At 34.8% G+C, this 16,244-nt stretch overlaps 1 protein-coding gene across 3 annotated transcripts in view; it reads right to left on the reverse strand.

The window, feature by feature from the left end:
* Positions 1 to 1,013: 1,013 nt before the first annotated feature.
* The window catches only part of LOC149799334 (DNA-dependent ATPase/E3 ubiquitin-protein ligase HLTF-like), a 111,141-nt gene continuing 95,910 nt past the window's right edge, over positions 1,014 to 16,244 (reverse strand). For all 3 annotated transcript variants that reach the window (XM_089958660.1, XM_089958659.1, XM_089958662.1), the window contains 3 exons: positions 13,204 to 13,384; positions 11,079 to 11,159; positions 1,014 to 3,567 (listed from right to left, as the gene is read on the reverse strand). In XM_089958660.1, coding sequence (XP_089814786.1) covers positions 3,418 to 3,567; positions 11,079 to 11,159; positions 13,204 to 13,384 — 412 coding nt within the window. In that variant the 3' untranslated portion in view covers positions 1,014 to 3,417. The remainder of the gene's footprint in view (positions 3,568 to 11,078; positions 11,160 to 13,203; positions 13,385 to 16,244) is intronic.

The raw sequence follows: 16,244 nt of genomic DNA on the forward strand, positions 1-16,244 counted from the left end.
CCATGGTGAGTAAAGGAATCAAGTGAAAGGCGTACTCAGTGATTGAAAAGCTGCACATCACAGATAGGGTTCATAATGGTGAAGCGAGAGCCAAAGTTTGCAATAAACTAAAAATTGCTGAGTTGACACTTTGAGGTTGGCTTAATGATGAACAGAAACTTTGGAATTACGATGGGATCAAACAATGGTTCACACAGCAATGTGAACAAGGTGTTCCCATCTCTGGAACAATTCTCAAGGCACCAAGCAGAGAAAATGGCAAAAATTATGGACAATGAATCTCATTTTAGGGTAAACCAAGGATGGCTTTGGAGATTCCAGCGCTGACATGGAATTAAACAAAATTCGTTCTCGGGAGAGATACGTTCAGTGAATCAGGAAGCCGCATGTAATTATCCAAACCAGCTGAGAGAGATAATCATCTGTGAACAATACACATAAGACCAAATCTTGTAGTATTGCCATACGGTGGCTGGAGACCCAAAATGTTGACTAAGTAAAGATCATTCACTTGAGAAATCTGCGGGATTTTGCTTGGAGGCAGATAATTCAAGGAGTAACACAAAAAAAATTCACTAATTTTTTCAAAATGTGATGTTATATTTGTCAAGTCTGTCACAAATAGCAAGTATTAACGTGTTCAAATTTACGTCGTTTAAATTTTTAGACCAATTAAATTCATGTTGGTAATGATTAACCCTTGTGATTTTTTTTACTCATTTTACTTCTACAACAATCAAATCTATGTATCGTTCGTTCGTTCGACAATGCTTCTTGAAAGGAGTGTCGATCTTTTCTATTAAAAAACCCATCTAAGTTGGATCAAACAATAAAGTAGAATGTATCCAATTCAACACACAAATTAGTGACATAGTACACAATGTGTGAAGTGGTACACGTGTTAAGTGAACGGAAACCATGTGGAATAATGTTTTTGATGATCTCCTCAATACACTGTAATTTATCCTGAAATTAATGTTGCTCTATGAGGATAAGAGAAACAAAGTACACCGTTATGAAGAGATATTTATTCACAGTTAATCTCGGCTCGATTATAAATTGAGTATTCAACACTATAACCTGCCAACCCATCTACCCTCCCCCCTTGCCATTAGGTTGATCCTTTTATTTGTTTTGACTTTTTTTATAGGTCCCTCGATAACTCGTGCCTCAATTATAGTGCAGTCGATGTTTTTGGACCCCGATGTGCGAGTTATTGAGGGAGAGGTGTATGAAGCAAAGAATTAATATTAAAAACCTTCAGCCTGCAGACTTGAATTTGTCATTTTATTCATTTAAAATATAAAGACAAAGATGAATTGGCATGTCTTATTGACAAACTATCAAGGTTGTCATTTTCTTAACTGCAGTTGATTGATTCTGTGACTATGTTCAGCACCATAAAATAGTTAATTGTTCCGAAATATTAAGAGCTGATTGTGGTAACATAATGTCATCTGGATCAATGAAATTACCCATTAGGGGCCATCCATTTAGTATGTATGCCAAAAATCTAGCAAAGCTTGACCCTCCCCCCTGTACACGAGTACTTTTTTACACCCCCCACTTGTGTACGTACGCTTGACTCATCCCCCCCCCCCCATTTTATAGAACGGCCTATATTTAATCCATGCCAAAACAATCAAGGATTAATAATATTAACATATGTAATAAAACAGATAGTCCACTGATGTTGAATGTCTGGCTGCATCAAAGAAATAAGCTGCCTAACTTTAAAAAGTAAAGTACAGTAAATAGTAAAGTACTTTCATATCAAATCTGGCCCATCACAGCAAGAGTTTGACAACCTGGTCTATATCATGTAATGGAGACACTGTGGCAGCAAACCTGGACTGGCTTGGATGGGTATTGAACCCACAACCCTGGGATTATGATTCCAATACTGTACCAAATGTATATGATGCATGATAGTAGTATTATAAAGGATAAGAATTATTGGGTTAAAAATGCAAAAGACTGTATATGTACATATACACCTTCAGAAAGGAAAGTACAGACACGTTACCTATGTAATTTCTGGAATATACAAGCACAATTTTAAGCCATATTCATAAAAAAGGCAAAGGCAACACTGCAATGGTCTTTACTTCATATTACAAACTTGTTCTACTTAGCTAAGAAACAACAAAAAAAGTAGCACAAATCTGTTCTCCTCCTCTGTAACTTAACTACTAAATACAAATTGATTCATCTGCACTAAAAACCTATATACTAAATACAAATGCAAATTAAAAACAAATTCTCTATTAAAGCTAAACAATACAAAATTTAACAGCATAAAAAAACCTGAAAAAAATTCAAATTTGTCAGGAATTCTTTAATCTGGGTCCATCATTTATAGCAGGTTCCAACTTAATCCTTGATCGTCAGAATGAAAGTTAAAGTATCAATAATTTTCGTCCTTTGTTATAGATTTATTGTAAAATTTTAAGGTACATGAAGACACTGCACAATATTATATGGCAAGAGTATAAAGAAATTAAGTGACATTCTACTCAGTGCTTATCGATTGAATATATGAAGAGCCTACCCCCTTTTTTCAATCCACAGCAAAATGTCATGGAATGAAATAAGTTTGCATCAGTTAAATTTCTGCTCGATTTTTTTAATCAAGTGATGAAAGAAAGCCGTACCCCCCCACATCTAGTGTAACTTTTTGCAAAATTGCTTGATTCTGGGAAAAGAGTTAGTCCTCCTGTTACTGAAAACAAAGAAATGAAAATTGTTTTTTTTATTTCTTCCCTCAAATGAGAAGGAAGCAATAATCCTTTCTTAACCTTGGCAGACTGAAAATATATTTTAGTGTTTTGTCCTTGCAACATCTATTGGATTTCACGAATAACTAACAGTGTGTAACAGTGGTACACAGAAAAGGCCAGAAATGGTTGATGCAACTGACTTAAAAAGGATACTTTGTAAGCTTAACATCTAAAGTATGACTACGTACCAGAGGGAAGCCATTATAGGTATTTTTCAGTGAAAACTATTTGTACAAGCACACACCAACAAAGATGCTGACCTACATACTATCCATACAAACTGTGTAGCAAATATGGTCTGTCATCCACTTATTCTGAGATTAATGACTAGAAATGGAAGATGGGTCTCTCAAAACAATAGCCTAAGTCAAACAAGGGCCATAACCCATGTATATATTGACAGAAGAGAACCATGAAATGTCTAGCTATCAATATACATAACAAAATTAATTTTAATATATCAAGAGTGAAGGCAAAAAATAGTGCATGTCAAAAATATAGCAAGACATATGGACCAACAGGCAATGGATACACCTCTACAGTCCTAATGAGGAATTACTAGAAAAATAATAGGTGTTCATCACATGCAGCTGGCACCATGATTACACCATGCTTTAAGACACAGACAGGAAGAAATCTACAAATCCATCAGGGATTTAATGTCATGAATCCTAGCCTGTCTTTTCTCCTCTGCTGATTCTTTGTGTCCAAATGCTCTCTGCATCAACTGCCGTTTCTTTTCCTGCAGTGCCATCATCCTTGTCTCTACAGAATCCTCCACAATGAACTGAAAATTAAAAAAACAATTTTAATTCAAAGAGTAAAACCACTGAATAAGTGAAGCCCACAGAATGAAAACAATCAAGATCTCAGGACTATAACATGTCACAACGAGAAATGTGAGAAAGAAGCCAATAAAATATCCCTGTTTCTGCGGCACAAATTGGCACAGTTACAACTGTTCAAGTGAATGGAGAAAGTATGTTAAAGTAATCCAGTTATTGATGTAAAATAAAACATTCTCTAAGAAAATTCAAGGATTGGTAGCAAGAAAGGAAAGAATGTTCATGAATTTATTCTCTCAAAAAACCAACCAACATTTTAACATTTTTCAACATCAATTTTTTTTAAGCCCCACTCACTTACAAATTAACCAAGTAATGAAGATGGCTGGATTAAGACTAGTCACTCCCTCTTTATGTACAACTGACAAATAAGAAACAAATGTTAAACATGAACATAAAACAAAAATGTATGGATTCCCATTTACTGGACACATACCGATCAGAAGCACTGAAATTCAATAACTTTTCAATGACCAGTTTTCAGCTTTTAATGACTGCTAATGGTATCACTTCTTAGCTTCAGTTACTAATTTAAACAAAACAAATGCAAAAATACAGAAATAAATGTCATGAAATATGAAAGGGAAATTATATATAAATAAAAAAGTTATTGAACTAGACTCAGATGTTAACCACTGCTCTTTAGCGTCTGTACATTCAATCTCTGATTGCATGATTTCAGACATGCCAGTTTGGGCCACCAATTGAAAGCTGAGCAAGACTTCTGTGTCCCAGGTCTGTAAATAGCATTAAACTGGTGTTGATGTCATCTGCTGTTGGATGCCCCAAAAACTCCATCTCATAATTATATGTCTAAATCCACCTCTTTCTCATGCAGATCTCTGTTCAAGCTCCCGTCAGAGAACAATAAATAATTATAGCCTTTTCTGATTTTCTTTTTAAGCTGGACTCTGAGGTAAGGAGTGATGTCAGAAGTTGCAAGACAGGCAGTCTGTACTTCTGAACAATTCTGCTATTTGGAAACATTGACTGAAGAAGAGCACCAGTCACTACACAAGGGGAAACTATAATGACTGTTTACTACTTTTAAAGTCCATGATATTTCAGCCTTCATCATGTCACTGCTTTACATAAAACTTATCACCAAAGCTGCACCACTATAGTAAATTGTTGAACTTGCAGAATCCACTGATGAAGCTAAAACCAGGTTTTTGATGCAGACCACAACTATGACAAAGAATTAGATGTTTATTGCATTGACCCTTTGAACACACATCGAAACAGCGGTCTCATGTATTTTCATTAGTTCCAAGTGTTTCTTTTAAGTGACTACTTAGAGAAGCAAGGCCCATTCCTGCAATATCTTATTATTGTGAAAACAATGCAAAACACTGTGGTGACACTTAACAGTCATCATCTTGTAGTCAACTATTTGCTGAATGTGCATTTTCCAGGCATTTTACAATGATTGCTTGTTCAAAAGATGGTAAAAAATGAACTGTCCTTACTTGGCTAAAATTTAAAACTTAGTGAAGTGAACGGGTGTGCGTGCATTAATGACATCATGTGGAAGGGGCATTTTGCATACCTGATTACTTCCTGTGGATTCTGATAATAGAAGAATGGCTAGCATATGATGGAAAATCAAAACGTATTTCCAATCCTCAACGTAAAATTAACAAATGTGAAGTAAAATTTTACATCACATATTATTTTTAAGCAAAATCCCTCAAATTCAATGGCTTTCAATTACCAAGGTGAAAAATCAATGACATTCAAGGCTCTGAATTGAGGTGTTCAGTTCTCAATGACTTTCAGTAACCTTTAATGACCCTATGGACACTGCATTTAAAGCTGAGGTGCCGATTCTTACCCTAGCAGATGCAAAGTATGTAACTGGTGTATTCAATAAAGTTCTGTCTTCTCTTTAAAGTTGCTACTAGATAATTTCTTTTATCTGATACTGAACACAGTTTTTGTTATTGATGGTTGGTTAAAGTGTTCAAACACTGGGGTTGGGTCTCCTTGTTATGGATATCCCTAATGTGTTCTATTAATTTATTTTCGCTGGGCTCAATTTTCCTGGTTTTGTAAAAACAAGGCATTTTCTTGGGTACTTAAATTCATGGTTATGCCTGTCAAAGTTTGCATATTAGTAGGTACTAATATTTAATTTCATGGTTTAATCTCTACAAATACCCAAAATAAAGAATATAAAAGAATAAAACTATGCTGAGCAAATGGTGGTCACTTTAATGTTTAAAGCAATGCTACCACCTGTATGAGCACAAATCAAAGACCTGGCAAATTCAATACTTGCACCATGTTTTTGAGCAAGTGAATAACATCAATCGAAGCCAATGCAGCCAACAACACTAAAACAATACTTCCATCTCTGTGAGCATATATAAAACACCTGTTAGGATTAATCACTTTCTCCAAGTTTTTGTTTGAGTGCTCAACATCAAAGGAAGCCAACGCAGCCAACAATACTAGGCCAATAGATTAAAATACATATAAATGATCTCTTACTTAAACCACTGTCCATCAAGTTGCACCATCAGTACTTTCTGATGATCATGGCATTGGAACACAGTGGCTTAAGACTGGTAAAATTCAACTCAGATCTCCTTTGGTTCCTGGTCTTCCTAACCCATCAGAAGCTGTGAACATGGCGCAGGTGCTTGCTTACCAGGCAGCAAATGTTTGTGCCTGCCTCTTGTATAGACTGACTTAAACCACTAGACTTGACAGTAAATAAAGAGTACAAAGAAGACTTAAAGTCACATTTCCATGAGTGGCATACTAAACAGGTCATGGATGCCATTACAGAAAGAAAAAAAAGATGTTACTGGTGACAATCAGTGCACAGTATTAGTAAACCTTGCAACCTCATTAATCAAGCCAGTTCATGCTGAATGGATGATTGCAGCTGATGCAACAATTAGTGAAAGATTAGACCTAATTATCAGTGGTTTTGAGAAAGCTGGACTTGTTTAATTCAGCAGTTTAGGGATTATTTACCTGAGAAGCATTAATGAGTGCTATGAGACTTGATTGACACGATCTTGACACAGAGGCTTTTTCCAAAAATCTGTGAAGTGTGAGCTTTAATACTCTGCTGTAATTAGTGTATATACATAGTATTTCATTAATAATAGTGTTTCAAGAAATAGTTAATAGTATTTTACAGGACTGTTGTTCTTTAGGATTAAAATTGCATGGATAAAATGAAATGTGCTTTCAGAAGGATTTAAATGTTTCAACAATAGTTTTACTTGAATGAAGGATCAATTTGTGTAAGTATTAAATTTAATTTTCATATACTGTTATTTTGTATTATTTTTTCTTTCATTTTCAGTATTACTATTGTCTGAATACCTTATGCTTTTTCTCTATATCCTTATTTACCTCACATAGCGATTTAAGGCAGTGCATGTAAAATTATAGCTTTCGGTTACCTTATCGAATGTGTACATTGAAAAAATATAAAATGATAAGACAATTCTTGTTTCAAAAGGTTAAGATAAAAAACAAAACACACACACATAAAAGCTAATATTCAATTACCAGATTACAGCTTTGACCTTGATTTATCAAATACTAGTAGCTGTGTGAATCTCTAGGAAAGAAACACTAAGAAAATGGTGTGTGTGGGGGGTCATCATCGTATGTGGCTCATTTTCATTGGGGATTTAAATTTGTGGTTTGGGCTACAATGAAAACCATGAAAACTGGTCCCCCACGAAAATTAATGATAGTACATTATTCTCAACTAAGTATCAATTAATGCAGAAGCTGCAGGGAAGTAAGTAAATAACATTGCATATAATACAATGACCTCCTAACTTAGAAGTATATTTAAGGGTTTATCCATTTTCATGCAAAAGGTGCAATTATTAGTTTTGAAAATTTAGCTCTTATTAAATGTTTGCTTAATTTAGAACCAATTCTATGTGCAAAAATGGCAAGAGTCTGGATTGACAATTGAACAGAGATTTCTAATTTCATGTTGGACAAAATAATTATCTGTCACATATATAGGTAGTTGGTATTTCACGACTAGATTTCAGTGTAGTACCAGTTCTGAGAGGGCTAATATACTCTGATTTGAGAGATGATATTTGGGTTTGATTTGTAAGCAAAATTCTGGCCGCTGACTTTAATCTGCGGCTTTCTAATCATGTAGATTGGGTGGACACTTGTTTCTGAGAGGTTTTCTAGCCTTCTGAAAGGCCGTATTTGCTTTGTTGAGTGTATGCTAAAGTCAAGCGTAGTCATTTTTGAAATTTCAGAAAAGAGTGTGTTCCACAAGGGTACCAATTCAGGCCAATTTGTAAATCTTGGTTGCAAGCTGATTTCTAGACCTCTTGCTATTTTGCCTCTTTGGATGCATTGTTGAAGACAGGCAGCCAGTGCTGTCTTTGACTAACCACAGAACAAGCAATTTGTGTTCAATCACACAAATTTGGTTTTACCTGAACCACGTTCCTGCAAGAAACATTAAACATGCAAAAGGGATGGTGAAGATAGAATGCCTACAAACTTTGACATCTCATCAATCACTAAGAAAACAAAGGATGCAGCTATAACTCTCAAATATCTTGGAATTTTCTGTGATAATTACTAAGAACAGCAGACATTTTTATACATTGTATTATTTTTCATGATAAAACAAAAATATTCAGGGGCCCCAAGTGGCCTAAAGCGCTCACCATTACAAATCAATGCCATCTCACCTGTCGAGCTTGACCCAATGTGGGTACATGAGAAAGCTTGCCAATAGCTTCTTGTGGGTCAGTGGTTCTTTATGGGATTTTCCTGTGTTCTTCCTCCATTATTTATACTGGCTACCATGTATAGCCTATCCTATGCTGAAAAATGGCATTAAACCCTACAACAACAAAAATATTTACATTTGGCATAGTCACCCAACTCTTGCTTCCAAGTGTCAAATCCAAGACTTTTCAAGTCAATTAAATCCCTCCAGTCATATACATAATTGGTTAGTGTTAGGGGTAGCTAAAGTATGACAGATTTCTTCTTCACAAATGGGTAGAGAAAGTCATATTCATCACTAAGTGCAGTACTTTTAACACAAGTTTCTCATGCACAGATAAAGTTTGCCATAATAAATGAAATCCTAAAAATGAAATGTATGACATGTCATCTTCAATTAAATGAAATAATATCATCCTGAGGAATCAGTTCGTAAAAAATAGTGATACGCTGTCTTCATTGGTGTCTTTGACTTCCTCCCAAGGAATTTGGTGCAACACTGATGACAGAAATCGTTGCATGGCAAGTCATACATGTTCAGAGAAGAATCTGCCATGTATTTGTCACAAAATGTATAAAAACTCTCTCCTCTCCCTTCTTCAATCTCAGTCTTATTTAGCGTTCAGATATCTTTTGTTCCTAATTATGTCACTGAGCAAAAAGTGAAATAGTTCTTTGTTTCACTTGAATCTCTACAAATTCTCTGCAAATGTGTTCTTGAAACTTGACATGTCAAACATGAATCCTGTTTTCCAATGTATTCATGAGGATAATATTCTGTAGAGACCAAGGGAAGGTAGTGACAGCACATATATACACTTTTTCCAAGGGTCTACTGAGAAGCTGATGATCTGACAAATCTACAATCAACCATTTTGCCATGCAAGTCTTAAGGTTACTTCCAATATGTCAAAGTTCACTATTTGACATATATGACAACTGCAGGCTAATCCTTTTGCTCTTCATTTGGTATAAAGTTGTCCATTCCTATTTCAGTACTGTTAACAATAATTTTGTAGTCCACAACTAGTAAAACTAAAAAACAGACTTTTGTTGGTCCATTGTTCTTAAATGTTCATTTTTGATGTGTGGGTGATTACTCCAGGGCAAATGATGTACATGCAGCTATCAGTGTAAAAATAAAGGGACCCCCACATGCTAACTTTATGGCTCTGTTTATTGAGAAAATCCTTGGAATACCCCCCCCCCCACGTCATTGGCTCACAGGTTGGGAACCACTGTCCTAAAAGTTACAGCATTATGTACAACTTTAAATGAGCACAGACTTTAAAAGAGACTGGCATGTAAGCAGCAGTGATGACATTACAAATCACATGGGGTGGGGAAACGAACTCCAGGACCTCTTCAAAAATAACCATGATCAAATCTTCCATAATTTCCACATGTTAAATAAGTTTTTCTTTATTGTCAATGAGTGAGAGTATTGAGTTGGATCTTTGGCAATATTGGACACTGTGCAAGTTTTTCCACAAAAATTTCATCATGACTTTTGCAAACAATTGTCTTTATTAGTTCTTTGTGTTCCAGAGTGATGTCTTCAAGGGATGAGTACAGTTGTTTGAATTGGTCTTTTTCTTCTGGAGCATGGCACCTGGAAAACTAGCTGCTAGCCTCACTTCAGAAACTTGTTTGACAGAGTTCCCCCCCCCCCATAAATATGACTCTTCCTTCAAGAAAGCAGATATATTGACTTTTCATGATGGCAGCCATTTTGAACAGTCATATCAACATCCTTTTCATTTAGAACCAACTTGACTACATGCAGTGATAAGTCTTTAATTAAAAACTCTATGTCATTATTACCCTCCTCTCAAGAAAAGCCAATATGACCATCTTTTCAGGAAGAGTATTGTTAAAGTCTTTTGGCAAAACCCCATGTTGATACAACCATCTGTAAGGAGGAGTAGTGATAAGATTATCATGATGGCAACCAGAAATATTAGACTGGTACCATTTTCAATAACGATCATCAAGATTTTACAAGAAATCTTTAGTGAAAACTCATGTTGATATGATAATCCACGTTGAAGGAACTGCCATAGCAAGTTTCAACAAGGCAACCATACTAGATGTCTAGGGCCCACCATTTTCATTTAGAATCAAGCAGACCATGGGATAATTGTGTGTGCAATGTTTTATGTCCATCTCCAGCTGGTTTATGAGGAGCTGTGATAAAAAATTTGTGTTCATTGATGGAAGAATGCTAAACCTTCACCAAACCACCTGTATATGACCAGTAAAGCTAAAAAGTAGGGCACAGTGACTCCGTCTTGCTGTGCAATACATATTCATTCTAAGATGCAAAACGATGTACAAGTTTGATGTCATATAGTACAGGAGCTAAAGCCTGGCTGTAGACATAAAATGAAAGAACACAACATGAATCCTACATAACATCATTTTCTCAAATCAAGGCTCAAAGTAAAAACACTGGAAATCCATGGTTGTGGGTCAGTGACCAAATGTTAACTTAGGAATTTTGAGATTTTTTCTTCTTTCCTTCATGACTAGGATAATCTGAACAAACTTCCAGATACCACAATTTATTTAACCCTTCTGAACAGACTCTCGTTGTTAGCATAATAAAATTTGAAGCCATCAATATCAAGATTATTCAAGATGGTGATAAAAGAGAATGGAATAGCTCGCATCATTTATTTTGCTTCTTTACAAATTTCTTTTTTATCCTTACCTTGGTAACGATGACCTCCTTTGTCTGTCCCAGTCTGTGACAACGATCAAAGCATTGTTCTTCTGATGCAGGATTCCAAGCCTGTGACAGAAATAAAAAACCAGACATTCCAATGTAAACCTACCTTCACTAATTCCATTTCCATTTATCTGAATGCTGCATTTACATAAAACCACAATATAAAAAGTTTGAATAATAGTGAATGAGAAACTTGAACACAACTGGGTAGTACCCTATCTGCAACATGATTAATTTGAGCCATCATTTTTGTCCATTTCCTGAATGCCTAATACCTTCAGATTCTTCCAAAACATTAGGGGATCAGCCTAAGCTTATTTGTCAGAAAGTCAAACTTGTAATCCAAGAATTGCAGGATCCATACACCTTTCAAGCCAGCATAGGTTGGAGGCCTTCATGTTCCTTTCGTAAATGCACTTAGCTCTTCTTTTGACATAATTTAGCCAATCAGTGCTGTGAAAAATCAACCTACCAACACATGCAACTGTTTTCTTTTGAATGTATGCATATACAATCAAAATACAACTGCACTGAGAAATGTATTCAACAGAATTTTTTAATATATGATCATGAACAACATATATTAGCTTTTGTACATTTCACAAATAAAATTTCATGACAAAATTTAATCACCATAATAGACCCAGAATACAAATGTACCATTACACTCTTGTCAACCACAAAATTGTCACACTATTTATCTACAATTATTAAATTATCAAATTAACCTTGGAAATACTGGTAATTACATAAAAACTAACAGGTAATCACCGTTATTTCTCCACATGGAAAAAAAATCAAGAACAGGTGGGAAATCTATTGACATTCAATTGGAAACCCAAAGGTATATCATCTTACATCAATAATCACTCTTGGTTATTTTGCACTTTACACCACTTTGTGTGTAAATGGCAGTTGATATATCTCTCTCTGTCTCTCTCATTTGCGATTTTGTTGTATCCAGTTTTCAGTCTGATAACATATTCAAAACCTACAAGTACAAAAAACCAAACACAATTTATTTCTCAGTTTTCACATCAATGACAACGTGCCATGAGTTATCTGATGCAAGCAATACACACAACAGTATGGATACATATGGTACATGAGTTTGTGGATATATTTTTGTCTTTAATTAATCATGATGAAAAGAAAGATGAATAAATGATAACAATACAAGGTTAAATTCTTTCATTTTATTATCAAATAAGTGTTTTGTTTATCTATTTTATTGTAACATGCAGTGGGGGGTGGGAACAAATTCAACACAAATTTATTTTGTTTCTTAAGTCTTAGGACATATGACCTAGGTGAAAAAAAGTTTCACCATAAGTTCTGGGACAGGAAACAAAATCATTTATTTTATTGTGTCCAATGATATATGGTAAATATTGATGTGGGATAGTGAATTCCCACCCATGGGGTCATAATTTGTGGACAGAAATGAGTCTCTGCTAAGCTCCTTCCCAAAAAATGAAGAGCCTGAGGGTGGGGGTCTATCCTACAGCAATACACATGGCTCATTATTGTACACATGTAACAGGTGAAAATGACAGAGTTTTCAATGAAATGGCACCCAAATGGGACAGTTAAGGCATTAAAAAAATACACAGAACCATTTTAAAATTTTGGATCTTTAAAAAGAGCATTAAAGATTTGTTGTATATTGATTGATTTAGGGCAAAATCTGAAGTGTGAATGACATAAGTAAAAAATAATGAAATTTCATGCATGCACTGACATACAATTATTTCACAAGGGTACATAACCAATCTATGTAACTTCTTATATTAATTACTATATTTAAAAGGCAGCTAAAAATTATTACTTGAAGAAAAAAGATTTTTTAAAAGTAGAATTTATGTATGGATATAATGTACGTCATACATATGGTAGATTTTTATAACCAATTAGACCTTGGCATTAATGTATGTTCAAGATTTCATGCAAAATAATTTAGGAGGATTGGCAATAACAAACTTGCATTAACATTCCAACAGACTTTGAACAATGGATGTCGGATAACAGACAATTCTACATGCTCTACTTGTCTGTGACCAGCAGAACCAGCAATCAAAAATGTGAGTTTCAAGGCTTTGAAACTTACTGGATCCAGTAAGAAGACTCTGGAGGCTGCCGTAAGATTGATTCCGACACCACCAGCTTTGAAGGACAAGAGGATTATGGTTGGGGATCCAGGTGCGTTGTCATTAAACTCCTCCATGGCTTGTGTCCTGGCTTTTGCATTCATGGAGCCATCCAGTCGTACAAATTTGAATCCGTCTGCACTATTAAGTGACAAGAATTATTTCATGATGAGTACATTGTTATTACATCCATAACAGTAAATTCATAATAAATCCACTGAAAGGAAGCATAATTTTTAATCATTTCACCATGGATCATGAAGCATCAAATTCAGTGCAGAGGCCCAAGTGGGTTGAAAGTGCTCAACTGTGGACAACTAATGGCCAAACATGAGAAGATTGCCAAAAATGTGCTCAACTACATACAACAAAATGGCCAAATACAAGAGTAGATTGCCAAAAATTCTGAGCCAATGGGATTCTTTCTGCATAAATGTCCTAAATTTCTGTTGACTGAATATGTCAGGAAAACAGCTTTTGTTTGGTATCTCCATTCAAATTTGAAAGATTTAAAAAAAAATTAATGAATTTAAAAAACAAACAACCATGGTAATTTTGTATTAAGTTTGAAGCTTAATAATTACAGTGAACAAAACTAACAATGCTGTTATATGTTATCAAAATAATCTTTACAGTGAACTAAAATAAAAAGAATTCTTCCTTTTAAATGATGCCATTTTGACTTGTGTTAATTATTATTGTAAGATTTCCATTGGAATCGGATTTATGCTCAAAAGTTTCTGTTTCATTACAGAATGAAGCGAATATGTATTATACCCCCCCCCATGCATTTGTTTGTTTTCAGTCCCCACTGAAGAATGTAAAATTTATGCTGATAAACAATCTAGTGGTTTAAAAGCTAATCCAGTTAGAGCTGTTCCATTTAAACATACGGGGTACCCAGGGAAGGCACTTAAAAAAAATTACAAACCAGTGTATTCTGGTTACTCCGCGAGGAGAGTTCATATGAAGATGATACATGGTTCTAAATTGCATCCAACGGTGACTACCCAACATTAAAAGTGCCTTCTCTGTGTACCAGGTATATTTAACTGAACAGCCCCATCAAAATTTGTAAATCTACTGGTTTGAAATCCTGGTTCTGTCATGTATGAGTGTTGCATTCAGGAATTTCCAATAAAGTGGGAAATCACCCTCAGCCCATACAAAAAAGTATGGGAAGAACCACAGCTTATGGCAAATGGGTGCGGGCAAACTCATCAAATTCCTATTTGTTTTCTAATTTACCATTTAATGGGGTTTAGAGTAAATTGTCTTTTTTTCTCCCTCTACACCAGTTTCTTTATAATCATACCTGCACTTTTTGCTTGGGCAATCATCCTCAGTATTATGAACATCATTGTGTTTCTGTCATGTTCATCAGCCTCCCCCCTCCATACTGACTAATTTCTAAATAAAAACAGCGAGTAGGCTACTGGCTTGTGGTAAGGTGACTGTTGTATGTTTTCAAGCAAAATATAAAACTATATGAATTTACTTTTAATATAATTACTATGTACCATTATATAAAACAGGTGGGAACTTTATTTACATCTGCACAACTCCCCTTTAAACAACTATCGAGTTACTTGCACAACTAGGGGAATCCCATGGTTGTGCAGCCTGGATACAACACTGACATGGTGTTTTCTGACCAAATATGGTCAAAATATGTTGAATGTCTTTTTAAGAAAGTGTTAAAAATTTTTTTAATAACTGTGGCCATATCTATAGCAAGTTTTCATCATTTGCATCTAATTGAAAGCTCCTCATGTTTGATGTTTTTTTTGGTCAAATGTGGTCTATATCTGTTAAGTGGGGTTTTTTTGACATAAAGAAAGATTAAAATTTTATTTATTTTAAGTAATGGCTGCCATATTTAAAGGCAGATGGATATAATTTGTATAAAACTGCAAGTCCTTTCAGCCAGGATGCTTCTGTAAAATTTTAGCGTTATTTGTGGAAACCTGCAAGACCTTCATACAAGAATGCATTCAAAATTATTTTAATTCTGTTTAGCAAATTCTGAGAAGCTGTATTTGACGCAGGAATGGTATAATTTGTATCCATTTGAAAGGTCTTAATGCTAGGATGTCTTTCTGTCAAATTATATTCAATGGTTTTGGAAAGATGTTTCAAATTATTTACTTCTCTGTTTTTAACAATGTTGGTTAACAGCACTATCTGAATAAATTTTAAAGATCTTCAAGGTCAGTTTTATTATGCAGGTTTTGAGCCACTGTTTAAAACATATTTATAATTTTAGCAATAGTAGCCATACTGTATGACAGATTGTAATCAATTGAATAAATTATGAAAGGCCTTGATGTAAGAATACCCCTGTAAATTGTGCAAACAGGTCAAATGAATTTTGATGGAAGCTGTAAATCAGGGTTGATAATGAAAATCTGTGAAAAGTTTGCTGGGAGTTTGGGGGCTGATACTAGTGTCCCGACATCTTTTCCTCTGTAACTAATCAGGCATTCACACAGTCAGCAAAATGCCTTTCCTGCTATTTCCACGTTACAAACTCTGACAATTTGCGTGACTTCACTTTGTGATTTATCAAGATATCAATATATTGATCTAACCAAGCTCACAAAACTTGTTTTTTTACACTACTGTCCCAGTTCCCCCCATCATCTGATGAAATTAGTTATATACAATATTATTCTGACAGACATATTATAAACTGATATTACAACAGAGAAGAAAAAAAGTGATTACAATTATCTCAGAAATTACCCAAATGCCAATGAAAATTGTGCACAGTGGCAAGTTCACTGAAAATTCTCATCCTTGGTAAACAAAAATTATGAATGGATGACAAACGAAGGACATACAAGATGATTACACCTTATTGCCATTTTAGCTAAAAATTAATCTGAAAAATCATGAAGAAAGACACTGCACATGTTTCAAGGTCAATGAGCAGTATTTATACATTTTACAACTATTAGAATTTTTTCTTCTAGCATCCATTCAAATCTGAATACTTAAT

Source organism: Sinohyriopsis cumingii, chromosome 5 (assembly GCF_028554795.1).
Source record: "Sinohyriopsis cumingii isolate HCF-2022 chromosome 5, ASM2855479v2, whole genome shotgun sequence".
In the NCBI taxonomy this organism is placed as follows: Eukaryota; Metazoa; Mollusca; class Bivalvia; order Unionida; family Unionidae; genus Sinohyriopsis; species Sinohyriopsis cumingii.